A 21,680-nucleotide genomic window follows, 5' to 3' on the forward strand; every position below is an offset into this window, starting at 1 on the left:
TGTCACGAAGTCACCCTTTATTTACATGTGGAAAGTCTTTGACAATGATCCAGTTCCCTCAGAGCCAGCTCTGCGTGGCAAGCTATCTGCTATTCCTGTTTTTTATTTCCTGTTTATATTTTAAAAATTTATTAAACAGTACAGTTTACAAACAATTAACATTAACAGCTGTATACAGAGAAACAGCAATTTACAAGGGAGAGGAGCAGCAAAACCAAATCCTGAACCCCACAATTCAACCAGTTTTCAGGGAAATAGGGACAAACCTCAAATCCCAGCTGTTCCTTTTTTTTTTATTTTATTAAGCAATTACAAAACAGTTTATGAAACATGGTTTACAAAAAACAGTTAACATTTACAGCTGTATACAACAGCAATTTTGCAAGGGAGAGGAACAGCAAAGCCAGACCCCAAACCCTACCGTTCAACCAGTTTACAGGGAAATGAGGACAAACCTCCAATCCCAGCTATTCCTATTTTTATCTGTCAGCCAGGGCTACCTGATTGGATGAATTAACAGCCCCCATCAGGGAACTCATATTCTGTGAGGTCCACCTGGCTGACCTTGTTACAATCACCACATTGGGCATTTTATTAAGCATTAAGGAAGACAGGTACACAGGAATCATGCAATCTATCCCAAAATGCTGAGGGAGGCAGGTGAGAATGTTGTTGGGGCCTTGTATGATATCTTTGTATTCTCATTAGTCATAAGAGAGATCCCACAGGACTGAAGAATAGCCAATGTTGTTCCTTTGCTTAAGAAGGGCAATGGTGATAAACTGGGAAATTACAGGCCAGTGAGCCTTATGTTAGTAATTTGCAGCATGACTTTGTGTAAGGAATGTCATGTCTCACAAACTTGATTGAGTTTTTCGAAGAAGTGACAAAGGTAATTGAGGGTAGAGCAGTATTTGTTCTCTATATGGTCTTTAGCAAGGCTTTAACAAGGTCTCTCACGGCGGACTGATACAAAAGGTGAAGTCACATGGGATCTACGGTGACTGGTAGGATGAAAACAGAACTGGCTTCTTCATAGAAGGCAGACAGTAGAAATGGAAGTGTCTTTTTGACTGGAGACCTATGACCAGTGGAGTTCCACAGGGGTCAGTGCTGGGACCCTTGTAGTTTGTAACATATATAAATGATTTGGAGCCTGCTTAGTAAGTTTGTGCACAATGCAAAGATTGGGGGTGCTGTAGGTAGTGAGGCATATTGCCAGGATATGGATTGGCTGGAGTCTTGGGCAGAGAAATGGTAGATGGAGCTTAATCTTGGCAAATGCGCAGTAATGCATTTTGGAAGATCTAATGCAGGAGGGAAGGTTACAATAACTAGCAGAACCCTAAACAATATTAACATGCAGAAGGATCTAGGTGTACAGGTCCACACTTCTCTGAAAGTGGCAACACAAGTATATAAAATGGTCAGCATAGTTTAATGAAGAGGAAGAATATTTGGCAAAGTAATTTGAATTCTTTGAGGAGAAAGCAAGGAGGATAAATAAACAGAAACATTAGATATAATATATTAGTTATTTCAGAAGGCATTTGACAAGATACCACACATTAGTTTAAGTAAGAGTGCATTGTGTTGGGGATAGTATATTAGCATGGATTGAGGATTGGCTAACTAATAGAAGAACAAAAGAATTGAGTTAAGGGGGCATTTTTAGGATGGCAACCTGTAACTAGTCGTGTGTCACAGAGATCAGTGCTGAGGCCACAATTACTCGCAACATTAATGACTTGGATGAGGAAAGTGAATACGCTATCACAAAGTTTGTGAATGACATAAAAATAGATGGGGAGCAATTGGTGAGGATGAACAGTCTTCAAAGGGATATAAGCAAGTTAAGCAAATGGGCAAAAATCTGACATATGAAATATAATGTAGGAAGATGCACTTAACGGAAAGAATTGGGGAGCTGAATATTATTCACGTGGAGAAAGGCAGCAGAAAACAAAAGAAAAGAGGGATTTAGGAGTCCTGGTCCATGAATCACAAAAAGCTAGCTTACATGTTCAGGTGGGTAATCGAGAAAGCAAATGGAATGTTGGCCATTTATTTCAAAAAGAACAGAATAGCCACCTGATCTCCAATCTTTGTTTCCTATTTAAAGTGTTTGAACATGCTGTCATGTCCAAAATCATGTCTTTTTTTAATCTCTCCATTCAGATTTCCAGGTACTGAACTGGTCTGTATCAAAGTCACAAATAGTCTTGTTTATGGCTATCATTATAATAAACTAGTCTTGGGCATTATTCCTGACATATCTGAAGCCCTTGGCATTGTTGATCTTACTGTGTTCCTCGAATATTTTCTCCGTTCTCCATCTAAGTTGCTTGAATCTATTCTTATCTATTGAATTGTAGACAAAGTATCAAATGCAATGGCTTATCTTCCTACATTGTACATTTATATTTAGTGTCCCCAAATATTAATCCTGACCCCCTGTTCTTTCACATCAAATGCAACCCCTCTGTCATATTTATAGATGGAGTCCCAAAGGATGAGTCCTGACCACCTCTTATTACTCATAAATTCTACCCCTCTGTGATATCATAGGAAACCATGACATCATGTTCTACACCTATCCCTCCAGTGCTTCTTTGCAGCACTCCACTACCTTCAATTTATCACTCTTCTTGACCAATATCTAATATTAGATGTGTAGAAATTTCTTCTTACTAATTATTGGTAAGACTGAAAAATATCTTTCATCCCCAACAGAAACTCTGAAACTTGGTTACAGACACTACTGTTTGCACCTTTTTGAACTGACTTAGACTATTTATAACCATGGTGCTAAGCTTGATCCAAAGATGAGCTTCCAACCACGCATTGATTCCACCTCAAAGATTGCCTTCCTTTACCATGGTAACATCATTACACTCTTCAGTTGTAGAATCCATTCTTGTGCCTTTGTTAGCTCTAGATTTTGCTCTTGAAGTGCTCTCCTGCCTTGCCCCCATCTTTTATCCATATAAAATTGTGATCATCCCAAACTCTCTCACTTACTTATCTTATTCTATTGACCTCCATTCACTTCAACTCTTGTGTCCCGTCAGCTTTCTTCTTGTTATTCCAAAATGGCTGTCAGCCTGCCAGTGCCTTAGTTTTAAAGTCACCCTTGTCATTACCAAGTCCCTACATGGATTTGTCTCTCCCTATCTCTGTAACTTCCTCTGGCTTGTTTTAATTTAAATTGTGTGAAATTGTTTGCAAGAGGTAGAAATTAACTGGATGTTTGAGCCCTTCATGAGTACATACACACTAAAATTGTGATTGTTCAGTAAGGAGGTGTACGTTTACAATGTGTCACTCTGTAATAAGTTTTAAAACAAAGAAAAAAAAATGCCTCCAGTCCTATACTTCACCACATGGCTTTTTGGAACAGCACACAGCATGAGGGTCGTTCATGATATGCATATTTTTCCAATTCTTGCCCCATGCACATCTCATTTCTAACTGGTAAACAATTGGTTGCTGTGCTTTTACCTGTCTTGGCACTAGACTTTGGAATTTCCTCTGTTCGCTCCTCCACCTCTCCACTGCATTTTTTCCTCCTTTAAGATGACCCTTAAAATTTTTGGAGATTTGTTATGGTAATGCCTTTTGTGTCTTGCTATCAAAATATTTTAATTGATGTGTTGCCGAGTGTTGTGTTGCAGTAAAGGCACTATAATTGTATCAGAACAGAAATGTTTTAATTTCTGTGTTGTATTTACACAGAGACCTTGTGGATGAAGCCAAAAACTACTTGCTTTTACCGCAAGAACGACCTCTAATGCAAGGTCCAAGGACAAGACCTCGTAAGCCTATCCGATGTGGTGAGGTCTTATTTGCAGGTTGGTAATCCTGTGCAGGATTTATCTTGTAATTATAATATTAGTTACTTTCAAAAGTCACCCTAATACATTACACATTGCATTTGTAATGTATTATATTTTTCTATTTTACATATTGTTTTATTAAGTTTGAATGTGATATAGTTCATTCTGGAAATAGGGTCTTAATTCTGAACAAGGAAAGAAAACTATGAAGGCAAGTGGGGAAAGTTGACCTTGGGAATTTGGAAAATGCACAAAGATTTGATGGTTGACAGATAATGTCTGCTATCTAAAGAAGTAACTTGATTGAGTTTTTTTGAAGAGTGACAAAGAAAATTGATGAAGGCGGTAGACGTTGTCTATATGGACCTCAGCAAAATGTCTGACAAGATTCTGCATAGTAGACTGGTTAGTCAAGTTAGATTGCTTGCAATCCAGGGGAGCTAGCCAATTAGATACAAAATTGACTTGAAGGTAGGAGACAGGGTGGTGTTAGAGGGTTGCTTTTCAGACTGGAGACCTGTGACCAGTGGTGTGTCATGAGGATTCGTGCTGGGTGCACTGCTTTTTGTCATTTACATAAATGATGTGGATGTGAATATAGCAAGCATGGTTTTAGTAAGTTTGCAGATGACTCCAGATTGGTGGTGTGGTGGACTTTGAACAAGATTATCTCAGAGTACAACATGACCTTTATCAGGTGGACCAATTGCTTGAGGAGTGGCAGAGGAGTGGAGTTTAATTTAGATAAATGTGAAGTGTTGTATTTTGGTAAAGCAAACCAGGGCAAGACTTATGCAGTTAATGGTAGGGCCCTGGGGTGTGTTGCCAAACAAAGAGACCTATGGGTGCAGATGCATAGTTCCTTGAGAATGACTCTCTCGATGACAGCATGGTAAAGAAGGCATTTGGCACGCTTGAATTCATTGGTGAGAACATTGAATAAAAGAGTTGGGATGTCATGTTGCAGCTGCATAGGACAATGGTGAGGCCACTTATAATATACTGCCTTTCTGGTCTCCCTCCTATAGGAAGGATGTTGTTAAACTTGAGATGGTTTAACAACATCCTTCCTGTAGAAGAGATTAACAAGGATGTTGCTGGGATTGGAGGATTTGAGTTATAGGGAGAGGCTGAATAGGCTGGAGCTTCTTTCTCTTGAGCGTCAGAGACTGAGGGGGACCTTATAGAGCTTATAAAAGATATAGATAGGGTTAATAGCCAAGGTCTTTTTCCTAGGGTGGGGGAGTCCAGAACTAGAGGGTATACGTTTAAGGTCAGAGGGAAAAGATTTAAAAAGGACTGAGGGGTAACTTGGTCATACAGAGGGTGGTGCGTGTTTGGAACAAGCTACCAGAGATCATGGTGGAGGTAGGAGTATACAAATAGGAAGGGTTTAGAGAGCTATGGGCCAAGTGCTGGCAAATAGGACTAGATCAGATAGGTATATCTGGTTGGCGTGGACCTGTTGGACCAAAGAGTCTGTTTCTGTGCTGTATGACTCTATGGCTACATTCCTGTAAGACGCAAATGCCCACTGTTGAAGTTTAAATTAACAAGATTAACAAAGTAAGTTAAAGGTTGCATTAGATCAAAAGAATAGGCTTATACCTTTGACAGAAAAGGAAATTTGAATCAAGGATGACCAAGAAACTGATAGAAAAAGGGAAAAGAGAATGCGTGCAAGCTGAAAATATAAAAGTAGATTGTAAAAGCTTCTTTAGATCTGTGAAAAGAAAACAAAAGAGGGCAAATGTGAGTGCACTGTATGGAGACAGAATTTATAATGGAGAATGGACAAATAGCAAAGAAAATAAACCATTATGTTGTGTCTGACTTCATGGTAGAACATTCAGTAAATCTTCCAGAATACTAGACTGCCAAAGGAACCATGCAACTGAGGAACCAAAATAAATTAGAATTCGTAAAGAGATATCACTTGAAAGGTTTAACTGAATTGAACATTGAAAAATCCTCTGGACCAGACAATATATATCTTGAGTGTTTAAAGAAGTGGCTATAGAGATAGTAGATGCAATGGTGGTTATCTTTCAAAATTATATAGATTCCAGAAAGGTTCTGACAGATTAGAAGATAGCCAATGTAACCCTAGTATTTAAGAATGGAGGGAGAGGAAAAATGGAGAACCTCAGACCTATATGACCGAAGTAAGATGTTAGAATATTATGTGTGGATGAGTTGTAATTTCCAAATTTACTAATGTCCCAATACCAGTAGGAAATTCAAGAAATTTGCAAAGAGGTGTCAAGCAGGCTAGGACAGATATGCAAGAACATATCAGAATGCATATAATGTGAATCAATGTGAACTTAGCCACTTTGGTAACAAAAACTCAATAAAACAGGATATTTCTTAAGTGGTGTGAGGTTGGGAAGTGTTGATGTGTAAAAGGACCCAAGTGTCTTTGATCATGAGTTGTGAAAACTTAGCATATCAGTGCAACAATCAATAGGAAGGTGTATGATATGTAGGCCTTCATTACAAGGGGATTTGAGTACATGAGTAAAGAAGTCTTTCTGAACTTGTATAGTCCAATTATGAAACTGTACTTGCTTTACAATTTTGGTCTCCGTTTCAAGGAAGGGTAATTACTTGCTATGGACACATTGTAACCAAGGTTCACACTAATCCCTGAGATGGCCAGACGGTTTTATGAGGAGGCATTGAGGAAACTGGGCCTGTATTCTCAGTAGGGTTTGAAGAATAAGAGGTGATCTAATTCAGATTAATAAAAATTCTTGCAGGTTGTGATAAGGTGGCTGTAAATAGGATGTTTCCCCTGGTCATGGGGCATAATCTTAGAATAGGCAGTGGGCCATTTAAAACGAGTTCAAGGAGGAATTTCTACACTTAGAGGATACGAAATTCCAAAAATTTTGGAATTTTGAAAAATTTTGAAATCTTTGGAATTTCGTATCGCCTTTGAAGCTTAATCATTGAGCATGTTCAAGATGGAAATCAATAGAGTTTTGGAGGCCAATCTCATCAAATGATATGGGGCTAGTGAGGGAAAGTAGCATTGAAGTAGATGATCAGCCATAATCTAATTGAGTGATGGAGCAGGCTTGATGGGCTGATTGGCCTACACCTGTTCCTGTTCATTTAAGAATGCACTGAGTCCTAAAGATTTTCTGACTGAACTGGGGCATTTGTAGTATGAGATTGTACATGTGTTCAATTTTTAAGCACCATCTTGCCAGCTTGAGGACTGCATAACTAATTGAACACAAGATAAACACATCTTATGAACTGTTAAACATGTGCTTGTTCTGTCTTTTCCACTATTTTACATGAGAGTATGGTTACTCCACTATCACACTTGCCTGCTTTTTTAAAAAAAAAGTTGCATGAGAATATCTTAATATAGTATCTGTAGCTGATCACTTTCAAAAAGGCATAGATACAGTCATTTGACAGTGAGCTATTCTTTCAGACGATTCAATAATTATTCCAGCAAAACATTTCACTTATTAATTCTTGTTTAGTTGGAGGTTGGTGCAGTGGGGATGCAATTTCTAGTGTTGAGCGCTATGACCCTCAGACCAACGAGTGGCGGATGGTCGCTTCCATGAGCAAACGACGGTGTGGTGTAGGGGTCAGTGTGCTGGATGATCTCCTTTATGCAGTGGGCGGACATGACGGCTCATCGTATCTTAACAGTGTGGAGAGGTACGTTGCGTATGTGGTGCTGCACTTGCACTGTGTACTTTTTTTGAAATCAGTCTATTAAGAGATGCAATTACACACTCATGGAGCAGGTGCGATTTGAGCCTAGGCCTCCTGGCCCTGAGCTAGAAACACTACCACTGCACCACAAAGACCCTCTCACAGTACTTTTTTTTCTGTATTAGAAAACAAACTTGTAAATTGGATCATTACTATTAATGTTATGCAACAAGTTAATTTCTGTCCTCAATAAGTTTGTTAGTTGTCACTGCTAACTGTAATAAGTCTGTGTTTTTAATTTTCTATTTTTAAACTTTCTACATGCAAAAACTGTATGCTTGTTAGATTCCACTTTTTAAGTGGATCTTGGTGCTTCATTCGCACCTAATTATAAACTTGAAGTGACTAATAGCTGCTTTCTTGTCTGTCTCTTATCTGTCTTTTGCTAATTCTACCTTTTAATGCTTTATCGGATTTCCACCCAGCTGTTGTTTTTCTTAAGTACAGTTGAACTTTGCATTTTGTTCCAGTATTTCTGCATCTCTACTGCTCAAGCACAAAACAACATGTGTGAACTGTTAAATTTTATGTGTGTTATTTTCCGAGGGTTGCACATCTGAGTTCATTCTTGTGGAAAGATTGTCGTTTTTAGCTTTATCAGCAAGATGTACAAATGAAGACTGTTGTTCACCCATGCTGTTTATGCTCAAGCATAATGAAATGCATAAAAACTCTGAGGTGCAAGTAGCATTTTCTACTAAAAATGTTGGTCAACTACAATTATCCTTGAATTTCTATTCTCCTCTTGCTATTTAATAAAATCTGGGAATAAAATTATTCTTTAAGGTAGTTTTCATTTTTGCTTAATATTTTAAAACTGAGATTTATATTGATGGATTTAGAAATGATTATAAGGGGGAAACTAAATCTTAGCGTACACACTCCACTCGCAGTGTAGTAATTGCTGCATACACTCTGAAATTAGGCCTATCTTTTTAATTTTTTAATAATTAAACTTTTAGATATGATCCAAAGACCAACCAGTGGAGTAGCGACGTGGCTCCCACCAGTACATGTCGGACCAGTGTTGGCGTGGCAGTGTTGGGAGGGTATCTGTATGCTGTAGGTGGCCAGGATGGCGTCTCTTGTCTGAACATTGTGGAAAGGTAAACTCGTAGAGTGTTTCTTCCTAATGTGATCTGATAGCAGTAATCGTGTGATGCAGTAAGTGACCTATAAAGTTGGCCAGCCAACATGCTGCCTTATGGAATGGTAGGGCACATGTGTGGATTCTTGATTCCTCTCAATGGGATCTGCTGTCACAAGGCTCTTGGGGAAAGGGCAAAGTAGAAGCAAGATTTTTATTCACCAGGGAATGATTCTGCATTGTTTTCCTGCCCCTTTTCTAGTTAGATTGTAAAGTTATAGAAGCATAATGCATGGTTTCTCAACCAACACAAGAAAAAATCATGAGGGGAAACTGTGAATTTCAGCTGTTTACATGTTTGCTGGCTGTCTGGTACAGTGTTGCCTCCATGGAAATTAGTACTCCACATTGGAAACTTTTTTTGAAAACTGAAAATGCTTACAAATGTAAGCACACTCATGGTATAGGCAGTGAGTGTTGCTAAGATGTGTATGTGTGTTTTTCACTACTCCCTTTCAGCTCCTAGATCCTGTGTTGTTGGGTAGTTGGATGTAAGCAAAGGTTAGCATGAGTATTCAGTTTAGTAATTTAAAGTGCAAAATATGATATGTATTACTTCAGTAATGCATCATGATGTTTTGCATTCCCTAAGATGAACAAATCACATAAAAAGTCACCGGACCAGAAACGTTAACTCTGATTTCTCTTCACAGATACTACCAAAATTGCTGAGCTTTTCCAGCAACTACTGTTTTTGTGAAAAAAAACAAAAATTTGCTTCCTTCTCCCATGCACTAGGTTCCAATCTGGCCATCAGTCTCTCTCCCCTTCCTCTCCCAGCCTCAGTTACCTTGCAAAAAAGGAATTTCAAGGTTTCTATCAGTCCTTCTCGGTGACTGACTCTGAGGAAGACCGTTACTGGGCACTGTGACTGATTCTGTTAGAGTCATAAGAGTGAGTTGGTTGAATTGCCTTTTAGAATCAATTTATTTGCTTCCCTGCACAGAAGGTGATCACCTGTGTTTGCCTCATCTCTTGGACAATTTCTCTTACTGATCACTCTGTAATGCACCAATTTGGGATGCCATTGAGCTTCGTGACCAGACTGGCTACCGAGCCTTTTGCACAAATAATAACTTTAGAAGCATTCTTTTATGACAAAAGTAGAATATAGTATTGTCTTATTCAATGTGTTGTAGCAATGGCTATTCTGTTTAATACAGAATTAAATGATGACTATAGAGTAGTAAGCATATTACAAGCCCCTTTGTGACATCCTGTAGTGATTTGATCTAGTCAGATTGATCATGAAATAAATAATTTTGATGTTAAATTATATTACCATGCATTTTAATACATTAGCTATCCAACTTTACTAAGAATATGAATTCAATGTAGGTTTTAGAATCCATGTTATGAATCTTTAAGAGAGGATGCCCTCTCCTTGCAAGAGGATTTTAACTAATCGGGAATGCCTAACTTTAATGCCCAAACACTCATTTAAGTTGTTCTTCATTGACTTATGCTTTTTCCCCAACTATCATTGCCTGCGTGATTTGTCACACTCAAGTTTAAGGATAAATTTAACAAGAGCCAGTTGGCTATTTTGATTCAACTGATACTTCAATATGGCAAGAAATCTTCCAGTGCAGATGGTTGGAAATTCGATTTTTGTTTTGTGATTTTGCATGAAGTGGTAAAGGCAAAAATATTTCCATTCTAGGTTTGATCCAAAAGAGAATAAGTGGGCACGTGTGGCTTCAATGAGTACCAGACGGTTAGGTGTGGCAGTTGCTGTATTAGGTGGATTTCTTTATGCTGTTGGTGGATCTGATGGTACCTCTCCCCTCAATACAGGTATGCTTGATTTCTGTGTGGAAAGATGAATTCTACTGTTGATGAACTTCTAACATGTGATTGCTGGCTATGTGCAACAGGACATGTAACAAGAGGTTGGAACAGAGGTCAATATCTTGAGAAAGTCATTGAAATACATTCTTTTATCAAAACGTTTACAGACTAAGTATAATTTATTGAAAAGCAAATTACTGTCACAGGAAATCTGAAATAAAGTAGACTGCTGCAAATACTCGGCATGTCATGCAGCAGTCCGTTTTATCCTCAGTTCATCTTGGGAGTAGAAGATGCTGTCACCATTAAACTGAGGTTAGTCCATTCTGCTCGAGTGGTAAGATAAAAATTGGCAATCAAAGTGCCTTATGCCGTGTCTTTGTGCTAGCATACAGAGAAATATTGGCATAAGTCTGGGAACTAGCCATCTTCTTAATTCAGTTGTTTCTGATAGATTTAAAGAAGGTGTTAGAATTGAAATAGTGGTTTCCCCAAGAAGATGAAATTCAGGTTTCCAATTATTTTGAAATGTATGTAGGTGGTGAAAGCACCAAAAGTTAGGTCTAGGGCACCTGAAAAACACAGCAGCTGATCAGCATGACCTATTTTTCTGCCTGCAGTTGAACGCTACAGTCCACAGGAAAATCGTTGGCACACTATTGCACCGATGGGAACGCGGCGGAAACACCTGGGGTGCTCTGTTTACCAAGACATGATCTATGCAGTTGGAGGAAGAGATGATACCACCGAGTTGAGCAGCGCTGAGAGGTTTAATCCTCGCACTAATCAATGGTCTCCAGTTGTGGCTATGACATCACGCAGGAGTGGTGTGAGTACAATAACTTGAAAAACCTAATTGTGAGAGTCTGAATTGAGTCCAAAGTAAACTGCAAAGTATCAGATGGCTGCTGGATATTCTGTATAAAACATATGTCAGCATTGTATTTTGAACATCATCTCAGCAACAGTCTGAACTGAGCTGAACATGTCTACAGCTACAATGTTATACGTATGTCCTCAGCACTATGGGCCATTGCAATGAACCTCATCATCTCACATTTAAAATTCTGATTTTGTTCACTACAACAAATGATTCACATCTTTACGATGCATTTTAGGGAATAGAGTATAAAACAGTTTACAGTGAACCAAGATGAGTCTCAATTAATCTGAAGTCCGTAATTTTTCTTTGAGTCACCTTAATTTCAGCCTGAATTTAATTTAGCTCCTGTCTAATTTCAACGAATTGCATAGATAACATTCTGCCAACAGTAGCTCACAGCGCCAATTTATTATTTTCTATCTCACATTTCGTTATCGCAAGAAGGATAGAAGAAGGGAATTAAAAAGATGCTGCCAGTCCTTCTTGCAACATGTTGCGTGAAAGCCAGTCTGTGACTAACTCTGAGTTAATCTGTCTTCTCCCTTGCTTTCCACAATGTTATATGGGCAAAAGCTTGGCACAATGCCTTTGTGATACTATGGGAATCCACATCTGTGTAGAACAGCAGCCCAAAGATGTAAATCTACAGTATTCCAGTATGGTTCAAGTGAAGATATAACTTTTTTGTTAATGCAAAAAGATGTACAAAATAAGATTGTTATAAGTAAATAGACTTGATGATGCTGTAATTTTCTCAAATGTTAAAATTTGTTTTTTCCCTTTTTCCCTGCCATTGTGCTTAGAATGGCCTACATGTCAATAGTGTCCTTGAAGAAAATAGGAACTTGATGGAGTCATCCATCTCATTGCACTATTCCATTGTCAGATCATAACTGATGTATCTCTTAACTCGATTCCCCAAGCTCCATGTTTTACCTAACAGAAATCTATCAATCTCAGTTTTGGAATTTTAATTTGACCATGCTTCAGCAGTTTTTGGGAAAAAAAAATACTAAATTTCCACTTCATTTGAGTGAAAATGGGATTCCTGACTTCATCCTTGAAAGGGCTCACTCTAATTTAATTCCCTTTTGTTATAGGCTCCCCTACCAGAGGAACTAATGCTTCTATTTTGTCTTGTCAAATCCAGTAATCATTATAGCTGCCTTTAATTAGAAGCACCTTTTGTTTTCAATAGTCAAGGGAATAGACACCCATTGTATGCAGCCTGTCCTCATAGTTTAACCGTTTTTTATCTGATAGCATTCTGGTGAATCTACACACTCAAAGCCAGTATATTCTTCCTGAAGTGCAATGAGTAGGATTGGGATGGGGTAGAAGGAAGACAATGAAGCAAATAAACTGATATTGTCAATCCAGCTGCTAAAAGATGTATGCAGTCGAAGGGCATATTCTTCCTGAAGTGCAATGAGTAGGATTGGGATGGGGTAGAAGGAAGTTGAAACTTTATTGCTGGAACAGCACAGCAGGTCAGGCAGCATCCAGGGAACAGGAGATTCGACGTTTCGGGCACAGGCCCTTCTTCAACTTTGATCTCCAGCATCTGCAGACCTCACTTTCTCCATGGGGTAGAAGGAAGACAATGAAGCAAATAAACTGATATTGTCAATCCAGCTGCTAAAAGATGTATGCAGTCGAAGGGCCTCTTCCATGCTCTGCTGTTTTCTATATTCTACTAGATTTGCAAACTCCCCCTTGAGTATAGTTTTCCCTCTATGTCTGTCAAAGACAGATATCAGCAGAGAACATCTTTTGACCTCTATTGGATATCTATCCAGATGAAGTATCGATTTGAATGGTGGCATTTGTTTCATAGACCCATTTGTTGGCACTTTTCTTTCTATCAAGAAAGTAGGAAGAGAAGCAGAAATAGAGACTCAAAAGTAATTGGCGGCAAGAATTAGAGGGGGAAGAGTAGGTAAAGCAAATCAAAGTTGGAACAAGTAATTGATGACCTTAAAACAAAAATAGTTGAATTCTGAAAAATGTTAGGAAATCAGAAAAAAATTTGCAGTACTAAATTTAAGATTTGGAAGTCGCAAACAAACTTAACAAATTATGAAAACAGTAAGTTTGTTTTATTTTAGATTTCCTGTGACAGTAATTTGCTTTTCAATAAATTATATTTTGTCTGTAAAGTTTTGAAAGAAGAACGTATTTCAATGACTTTCTGAAGATTAGTAAGGTTAGATCTCATGGAATACAGGAAGAACTAGCCATTTGGATACAGAACTGGCTCAAAGGTAGAAGAGAAAGGATGGTGGTGGAGGGTTGTTTTTCAGACTGGAGGCCTGTGACCAATGGAGTGCTACAAGGATCGGTGCTGGGTCCTCTACTTTTTGTCATTTACATAAATGATTTGGATGTGAGCATAAGCAGTACAGTTAGTAAGTTTGCAGATGACATCAAAATTGGAGCTGTAGTGGACAGCAAGAGGGTTACCTCAGATTACAACAGGACCTGGACCAGATGGGCCAATGGGCTGAGAAGTGGCAGTGCCAGGGTTGGAGGATTTGAGCTATAGGGAAAGGCTGAACAGGCTGAGGCTGTTTTCCCTGGAGCATTGAAGGCTGAGGGGTGATCTTATAGAGGTTGACAAAATTATGAGGGGCATGGATAGGATAAATAAATGAAGTATTTTCCTTGAGGTTGAGGAGTCCATAACTAGAGGGCATAGGTTTAGGTGAGAGGGCAAAGATATAAAAGAGACCCAAGGGACAACTTTTTCACGCAGAACGTGGTATGTGTATGGAATGAGCTGTCAGAGGATGTGGTGGAGGTTGGTACAATTGCAACATTTAAGAGGCATTTGGATGGGTATGTGAATAGGAAGGGTTTGGAGGGATATGGGCTGGGTGCTGGCAGGTGGGACTAGATTGGGTTGGGATATCTGGTCGACATGGACAGGTTGGACTGAAGAGTCTGTTTCCATGCTGTACATCTCTCTGACTCTATATTAACCTCTGTTCCAACCTCTCGCTACATGTCCTTCTGCACACACCTAGCAATCAGATTTTAGAAGTTTATCAACAGTAAAATTCATCTTTCCACACAGAATTCAAGCATACCTATATTTAATGGGAGAGGTATAATCTGATCCACCAACAGCATAAAGAAATAATTTGAGCCTTTTAAATCTAGTTGCCTCCTCCCCCGCCAACACCCTGCCACAATCTGTCTTCAGTTTACTCTTCATTAATATAAGTTCTGTTGTTTTGTCTTCTCACCTTACTAACTATGCTTAATATCTACACTTATATTTGCTATTTAACATTCTTACCAAATTTAAGCACAGAAATAAGGCAGGAAGTCTCTCTGTCTACAAGGAGAGATAACCTGATATATTGTGGTCTTTTAAAGAATTGACAGCAGCCTCTAAAACATTATACCATCTTCCCTGTTTAAAAATACAACTAATTATACTATCCTTTTCTTCTCTCGAGAAGATTGTATAAAGATTGTAGGTACAACAGTTTGCTGAAATTAACATACCTATATTTAGGGGAGAGTTACCATCGGATCCACTAAGAGCATAAAGAAATCATTTGAGCCTTTTAAATCTAGGTCCCCCCAACCCCCTGCCACAATCTGTCTTCGGTTTACTCTTCACTAATATAAGTTCTGTTTTTTTGTCTTCTCACCTTACTAACTATGCTTAAAATCTACACTTATATTCACTACTTAATATTCTTACCAAATTCAAGCACAGAAATGAGGCAAATGAGTTATTACAAACTGCACCAAGTCAAATAGGGTCCTGAGGGATAGTGGGTGAGGAAGGGAGGGAAGAAATTTTATATGTGTATGTTCCATTTAATAAAAGGATAAAGAAGATTGCACCAAAGATACTAATGTGAAATTCTGCTTTAGCTATTCACTTCTGCAGAAATCTAAATATTTGAGTTTTTGGGGCTTCTATCTCAGGCCAGTGATGTCCAAGGATGGGGGGTGGAAACACCGCCACTGTGATCATAGCATTAAGTTCTTCAATTGTAATTGAAGATTTGATGGAGCTGTAACTTCTTCTACAGGGATATGTACTATATAGCTTTAGAATTATATGAAGGGGTAGTTCGGTTGGTATTGACATGGTTGAAGAACAAAAAGTTTTTAATGAGTTTCAAGAAAGAACTAGACAATTTTGATAGAATTTGGATTCATGCGAAATTAGTACATTGAATATGTTAACTAGATGGACAAGAAATTTTGGTCCACCTGAAACTGTATGTGAACCAACAGAAAATACAATGTACACATACAAGAACCAAGTCACTCTGCTTCACACAAACAATGGGTGGTCCACCAACAAACGATTCATCTTTCATCAGGTGAGGAACTGGAACATAATTCGACTATGACTATAATTCAGGCCCCTTATTGCTTTTTTTTTGTCACAAACCTCACCAGTGTCACAATGCCTCTTCATATTGGCTTCAAGTATAAGTAGGACTGGCTGCTCAGGCATTGTTTTTTTAAAAATTATGATTAATTCACCATTTGTTAATCCCGTGATTGTGTGAAGTACCTATTCTATTCTGGAATGTCCATTTCTAATGTAAAGGACAATTGTTTACAAATTATCTTTTAAATTGGAAATGGACAGTCCAAAATAGGTAGGAAAAGGGTTGGGGATTTAAGGCAGAAATTCAGGGAGCTAGGGTGGAAGCTTAGTGCTAGAACAAACAGAGTTATCTTTGGTTTGTTGTCCGTGCCACATACGAGCAAGGGGAGGAATGGGGGAGAGAGGAGTTGAAAATGTGGCTACAGGGATGGTGCAAGAGGGAGAGTTTCGGATACCTGGATAATTGGGGCTCATTCTGGGGAGGAATTTACTAATGCTATTTGGGAGGCTTTAAACTAATTTAGCAGGAGGATGGGAACTAAATTGTAGTACTAATGTCCAGGACGTTGAGAGTAGTGAAATATGGTTTCAAGGTCGCAAGAGTTCACTGGCAAGCAGGAAGGTGGTTTGGGGTATGTCCACTTCAATGCTAGGAGCATCTGGAGTAAGATGGGTGAACTTGCAGCATAGGTTGGTACCTGGGACTCCAATGTGTGGCCATTTCGGAGACATGGACCGAACAGAGACTGGAATGGTTGTTACAGATTCTGGGAGTTAGATGTTTCACTAAGAATAGAGAAGATGGTAAAAGAGGGGAAGGTGTGGCATTGTCAGTCAAGGACAGTGTTACGGTAGTAGAAAGGACGTTTGGGGACTCGTCCACTGAGGTAGTATGGGCTGACGTTAGAAACAGGAAAGGAGAGGTCACCCTGTTGGAAGTTTTCTTTAGGCCTCCAAATAGTTCCAGAGATGTAGAGGAAAGGCTAGCAAAGATAATTCTGGATTGGAGCAAGAGTAAAAGGGTAGTTGTTATGGGGTCTTTAACTTTCAAAATATTGAATGGAAATACTAAGTTTGAGTACTTAGATGGGTCAGTTTTTGCCCAATGTGTGCAGAAAGGTTTCCTGACACAGTATGTAGACAAGCCAACAAGGGGTGAGGTCACATTGGATTTGGTACTGGCTAATGAACCTGGCCAGGTACTAGATTTGGAGGTAGGTGAGCACTTTGGTGGTAGTGACCACAATTCGTTTTTGATTAACAATGGAAAGGGATAGGTATATGCTGCAGGGCAAGAGTTGTTGCTGGGAGAAAGGCAATTATGATGCGATTAGCAAGATTTAGGATGCGGAAGTAAACTGCAGGGGATGCATACAATTAAAATGTGGAGCTTATTCAAGGAACAGCTATTGTGTGACCTTGATAAGTATGTACCTGTCAGGCAGGGAGGAAGTGGTCAAGCGAGGGAGCCACGGCTTACTAAAGAAGTTGAATCTCTCTTGCCAAGAGGAAGAAGAATGTTTATATTAGGATGAGGTGTGAAGGATCAGTTATGGTGCTTATGAGTTACAGGTTGGCCAGGAAAGACCTAAAGAGAGAGCTAAGAAGAGCCAGGAGGGGACATGAGAGGTCTTTGGCATGTAGGATCAAGAAAAACCATATCGATATATTAGGAATAAAAGAATGACGAGAGAAAGATAAGGGCAAATCAAGGATAGTAGTAGGAAAAATCAGGCTGCATTCGTGGAGCAGGAAAATTGGCATTTCAGGTGAAACATCGATTTTCCTGCTCCTTGGATGTTGCCTGACCTGCTGTGCTTTCCAGCTCCAGCACCACTAATCGAGCCCAAATCTCGACTCTAATCTCCAGCATCTGCGGTCCTCACTTTTCCCTTGTACGCTATTGTGATCAGTCCACAAGTATTCATTACTCTTAGGCTGCTAATTAATCTGGTGCATATGTTGGCTTTAGGACTACAACTGAAAACTGTTCTGGATACAATCAATAATTTCACTCCCGTTCACTTGCTGCTAGTCTGCTTATTCAAATTGAAGTGAAAGTTAAAATCTGCCATTAGTCTAATGTCTATATTTATACATTATTATTTCACAGCCACTACAGAAACTTGTACTCCTGTCACAGTCATGAATCCTTTTCTCCTACCTATAAAATATTCAATGCCCACTTACCTCGCGTTATATATTCTAAATCATTGAATAATTTAACTTTTAGGCTACTTCCCTCCACCTTTTCCTATCATTCCCGTAGAATCAAATAATACGTCTTAGTAATTTTAGTTGATCAAAAAAATCTTGGCTACGTCCCTTCAGGTAAAGGTTTGTTAGATTATTTTGACATACAGATCACATTGTTTAAAATCAGGGTGATGAAATGGACTTTGCTGATTTTGCTTGTAGATGTACATGATATGTATTTGAAATTTAATCTTAAAATGGTTTTCTCCTTGTGATCTGCATTTGGGCTCTGAAGTGCTGGCTGATTGACCATTAGCATAAACTCCAAAGGAATCAGGGCCTAATGAGAGCAGATTATAAACTAACAATTGACTACATTTTAAATAATTCAAATACAAATTTCATAGTGAGATTCATCAATTTCCTCATCCTTTTAATCTAATAAAAACAAAAGGTTAGCAAAGTTAGATCTCATGGAATACAGGGAGAACTAGCCATTTGGATACAGAACTGGCTCGAAGGTAGAAGACAGAGGGTGGTGGTGGAGGGTTGTTTTTCAGACTGGAGGCCTGTGACCAGTGGTGTGCCACAAGGATTGGTGCTGGGTCCACTACTTTATATAAATGCCTTGAATATGAACATAGGAGGTATAGTTAGTAAGTTTGCAGATGACACCAAAATTGGAAGTGGAGTGGACAGCGAAGAATGTTACCTCAGATTACAATGGGATCTTGATCAGATGGGCCAATGGGCTGAGGATTGGAAGATGGAGTTTAATTTAGATAAATGCGAGGTGCTGCATTTTGGGAAAGCAAATCTTAGCAGGACTTATACACTTAATGGTAAGGTTCTGTGGAGTAATGCTGAACAAAGAGACCTTGGTATGCGGGTTCATAGCTCCTTGAAAGTGGAGTTGTAGGTAGATAGGATAGTGAAGAAGGTGGTTGGTATGCTTTGCTTTATTGGTCAGAACATTGAGTGTAGGAGTTGGGAAGTCATGTTGCCTTTGTTCAGGATGTTGGTTCGGACTTTAGGAATATTGCAATTCTGGTCTCCTTCCTATCGGAAGGATGTTGTGAAACTTGAAAGGGTTCAGAAAAGATTTACAAGGATGTTGCCAGGGTTGGAGGATTTGAGCTATAGGGAGAGGCTGAATAGGCTGGGACTGTTATCCCTAGAATTGCAACATTTAAAAGGCATCTGGATGGGTATATGAATAGGAAGGGTTTGGAGGGATATGGGCCAAGTGCTGGCAAATGGGACTAGATTGGGTTGGGATATCCGGTCGGAATGGACCGAAGGGTCTGTTTCCATGCTGTACATCGCTATGACTCTAAAAGGTACAACTTCACAGCCATTCTAGTTTTAAAAAATAACTCACTTTGCACGGGGAGAACGTGCAAACTCTCCCCGTGTCTGCGTGGGTTTCCTCCGGGTGCTCCGGTTTCCTCCCACAGTCCAAAAGATGTGCAGGGTCAGGTGAATTGGCCATACTGAATTGCTCATAGTGTTAGGTAAGGGGTAAATGTAGGGGTATGGGTGGGTTTCGCTTCGGCGGGTCGGTGTGGACTTGTTGGGCCAAAGGGCCTGTTTCCACACTGTAATCTAATCTAATCTAATCAGATAGGGAGTGCACTACAGGTTAGGGAGCATATCACAGTTGTGTTGTGGGAGGACACACTGGAGGGAACTTGCAGCAAACCATTATTGGTAGAGCTGAGGAATAGGAAGGATGCAATCCCAATGCTGGGATTATACTACAGACCTCCCAGCTGCTAACGGGAGATCGAGATATGCCATCAGATTCTGGAAAGATGTGAAAATAACAACAGGGTTGTTGTGGAGGGTGATTTTAACATTCCCCTTGTTGACTGGGATTCCCTTAGTACAGAGGGTTTGTATGGGGTGCAATTTACCTGTGTCCAGGAGGATTGTTTGATACAGTGTGTGGATAGTCTAATGAGGGAGGGGGGCATACTGTACCTGGTATTAGGAAATGCACCTGGCTAGATGATCAAAGTTTCAGTAGGGGAGTACTTTGAGAATAGTGACTATAATTCCATAAGTTTACAGATACTTATGGATAAAGACAGGAATGGACCTCAGATGAAGGTGTTAAATTGGGGGAAGACCACCTAGAACTGAATTAGGCAAGAATTGGAGAATGGATTTGTAGTGACTATTTAAGTTAAATCGACATCTGACTTGTGGGAGTCTTTTAAGGATCAATTGATCAATGTTCCTGTGAAAATGGAAGACAGGAATGACAGGATTCAGGAGCCTTGGATGGCAGGGGAAAGTATCAGCTTAGACAAAAAATAAGAATGCATACTAAGCAACTAAAATCAGACAAAGACCTTGAAGACTACAGAAAAATTAGGAAAGAGTTCAAACGTGGAGTTAGGAGGGCTAAAAGGGGCTATGAAATGTCCTTGGCCACTAGGGTTAAGGATAATCCCAAGGCATATTAGAAGCAAGAGAAAAAGAGTAGATCCACTCAAGGATAAAGGAGTGAGGTCATCTGTGGAGCCAGAGGAAATGGTGAGATCCTTAATGAGTACTTTACATTGGTATTCACCAAAGAGAGGGAAGTGAGGGATGGTGAGGTTAGGGAAAGGTATGAGAATACTCATGGGCAGGTCAACATAATGGAGGAGGAAGTGTTGGGTATTTTGACAATTATTAAGGTTTGTCAAGTCCTCAGGGCCAGACAGGATATATCCCAGGATATTGTGGGAGGCAAGAGAGGCCTTAACAGATATCTTTGCATCCTCTTTGGTCTCAGGTGAGGTTCCAGAGGACTGGAGAGTGGCCAGTGTTGTTCCTTTGTTTAAGAAAGGAAACCAAAATAATACAGGTAATTACAGGCCAATAAGCCTGACATTGGTGGTGGAAAGATACAGAGAGGACTTATTCACATTTGGAAGTGAATGGGCTTGTTATTGATAGGCAGCATATGTTTGTGCGGACAAGGTCATGCCTCACCAACTTGATTGAGTTTTTTGAGGAGGTGACATGAGTGATTGAGAGAAAGGCCGTGGATGTTGTCAACATGAAATTTAGTAAGGCTTTTTATACAGTACCTTTTGCAGGCTGGTACAGAAGGTAGAGTCTCGTGGGAGAGCGCAGCAGGTCAGGCACCATCCAGGGAACAGGAGAATCGACGTTTCGGGCATAAGCCTGAAGAAGGGCTTATGCCTGAAACGTCGATTCTCCTGTTCCCTGGATGCTGCCTGACCTGCTGCGCTTTTCCAGCAACACATTTTCAGTTCTGATCTCCAGCATCTGCAGACCTCACTTTCTCCTCAAAGAGTCTCATGGGATCCAGGGTGAGCAGGCTTGATGGATACAAATCTGTCTTGTTCATGGAAGACAGAGAGTAATGGTGGAAGGATGCTTTTCAGAATGGAGATCAGGAACTAGTGATGTTCCGCAGGGATCAATGCTAGGACCTTTGTTGTTTGTAATATCTATAAATGAACTGGAGGAAAAGTTTGCAGGTAACACCAAAATGGGCGAAGTTGCAAATAGTGAGGAGGATTGTCAAAGGATACAGTGAGATATAGATACATTGCAGATTTGGGCAGAGAAATGCCAGATCGAGCTTAATCTGGACAAATGCGAGGTGATGCATTCTGGAAGATCAAATTCAGGTGTGAATTATACAATAAATGGCAAAACCGTTAGGAGCATTGATATACAGAGGGATCTGGGCATGCA

The 21,680-nt window shown here is 39.6% G+C and overlaps 1 protein-coding gene across 2 annotated transcripts in view; it reads left to right on the forward strand.

The window, feature by feature from the left end:
- klhl20 (kelch-like family member 20) overlaps window positions 1-21,680 on the forward strand; it is a 101,733-nt gene that overhangs the window by 74,620 nt on the left and 5,433 nt on the right. The window contains exons 5-9 of one of the 2 annotated variants that reach the window (XM_043699960.1): window positions 3,736-3,851; window positions 7,340-7,523; window positions 8,543-8,686; window positions 10,391-10,524; window positions 11,139-11,347. In XM_043699960.1, the coding sequence (XP_043555895.1) occupies window positions 3,736-3,851; window positions 7,340-7,523; window positions 8,543-8,686; window positions 10,391-10,524; window positions 11,139-11,347 (787 nt within the window). The remainder of the gene's footprint in view (window positions 1-3,735; window positions 3,852-7,339; window positions 7,524-8,542; window positions 8,687-10,390; window positions 10,525-11,138; window positions 11,348-21,680) is intronic. The other variant, XM_043699961.1, reaches the window with a different exon arrangement.

The sequence above is a fragment of the Chiloscyllium plagiosum genome, chromosome 11, assembly GCF_004010195.1.
Source record: "Chiloscyllium plagiosum isolate BGI_BamShark_2017 chromosome 11, ASM401019v2, whole genome shotgun sequence".
Taxonomy (NCBI): domain Eukaryota; kingdom Metazoa; phylum Chordata; class Chondrichthyes; order Orectolobiformes; family Hemiscylliidae; genus Chiloscyllium; species Chiloscyllium plagiosum.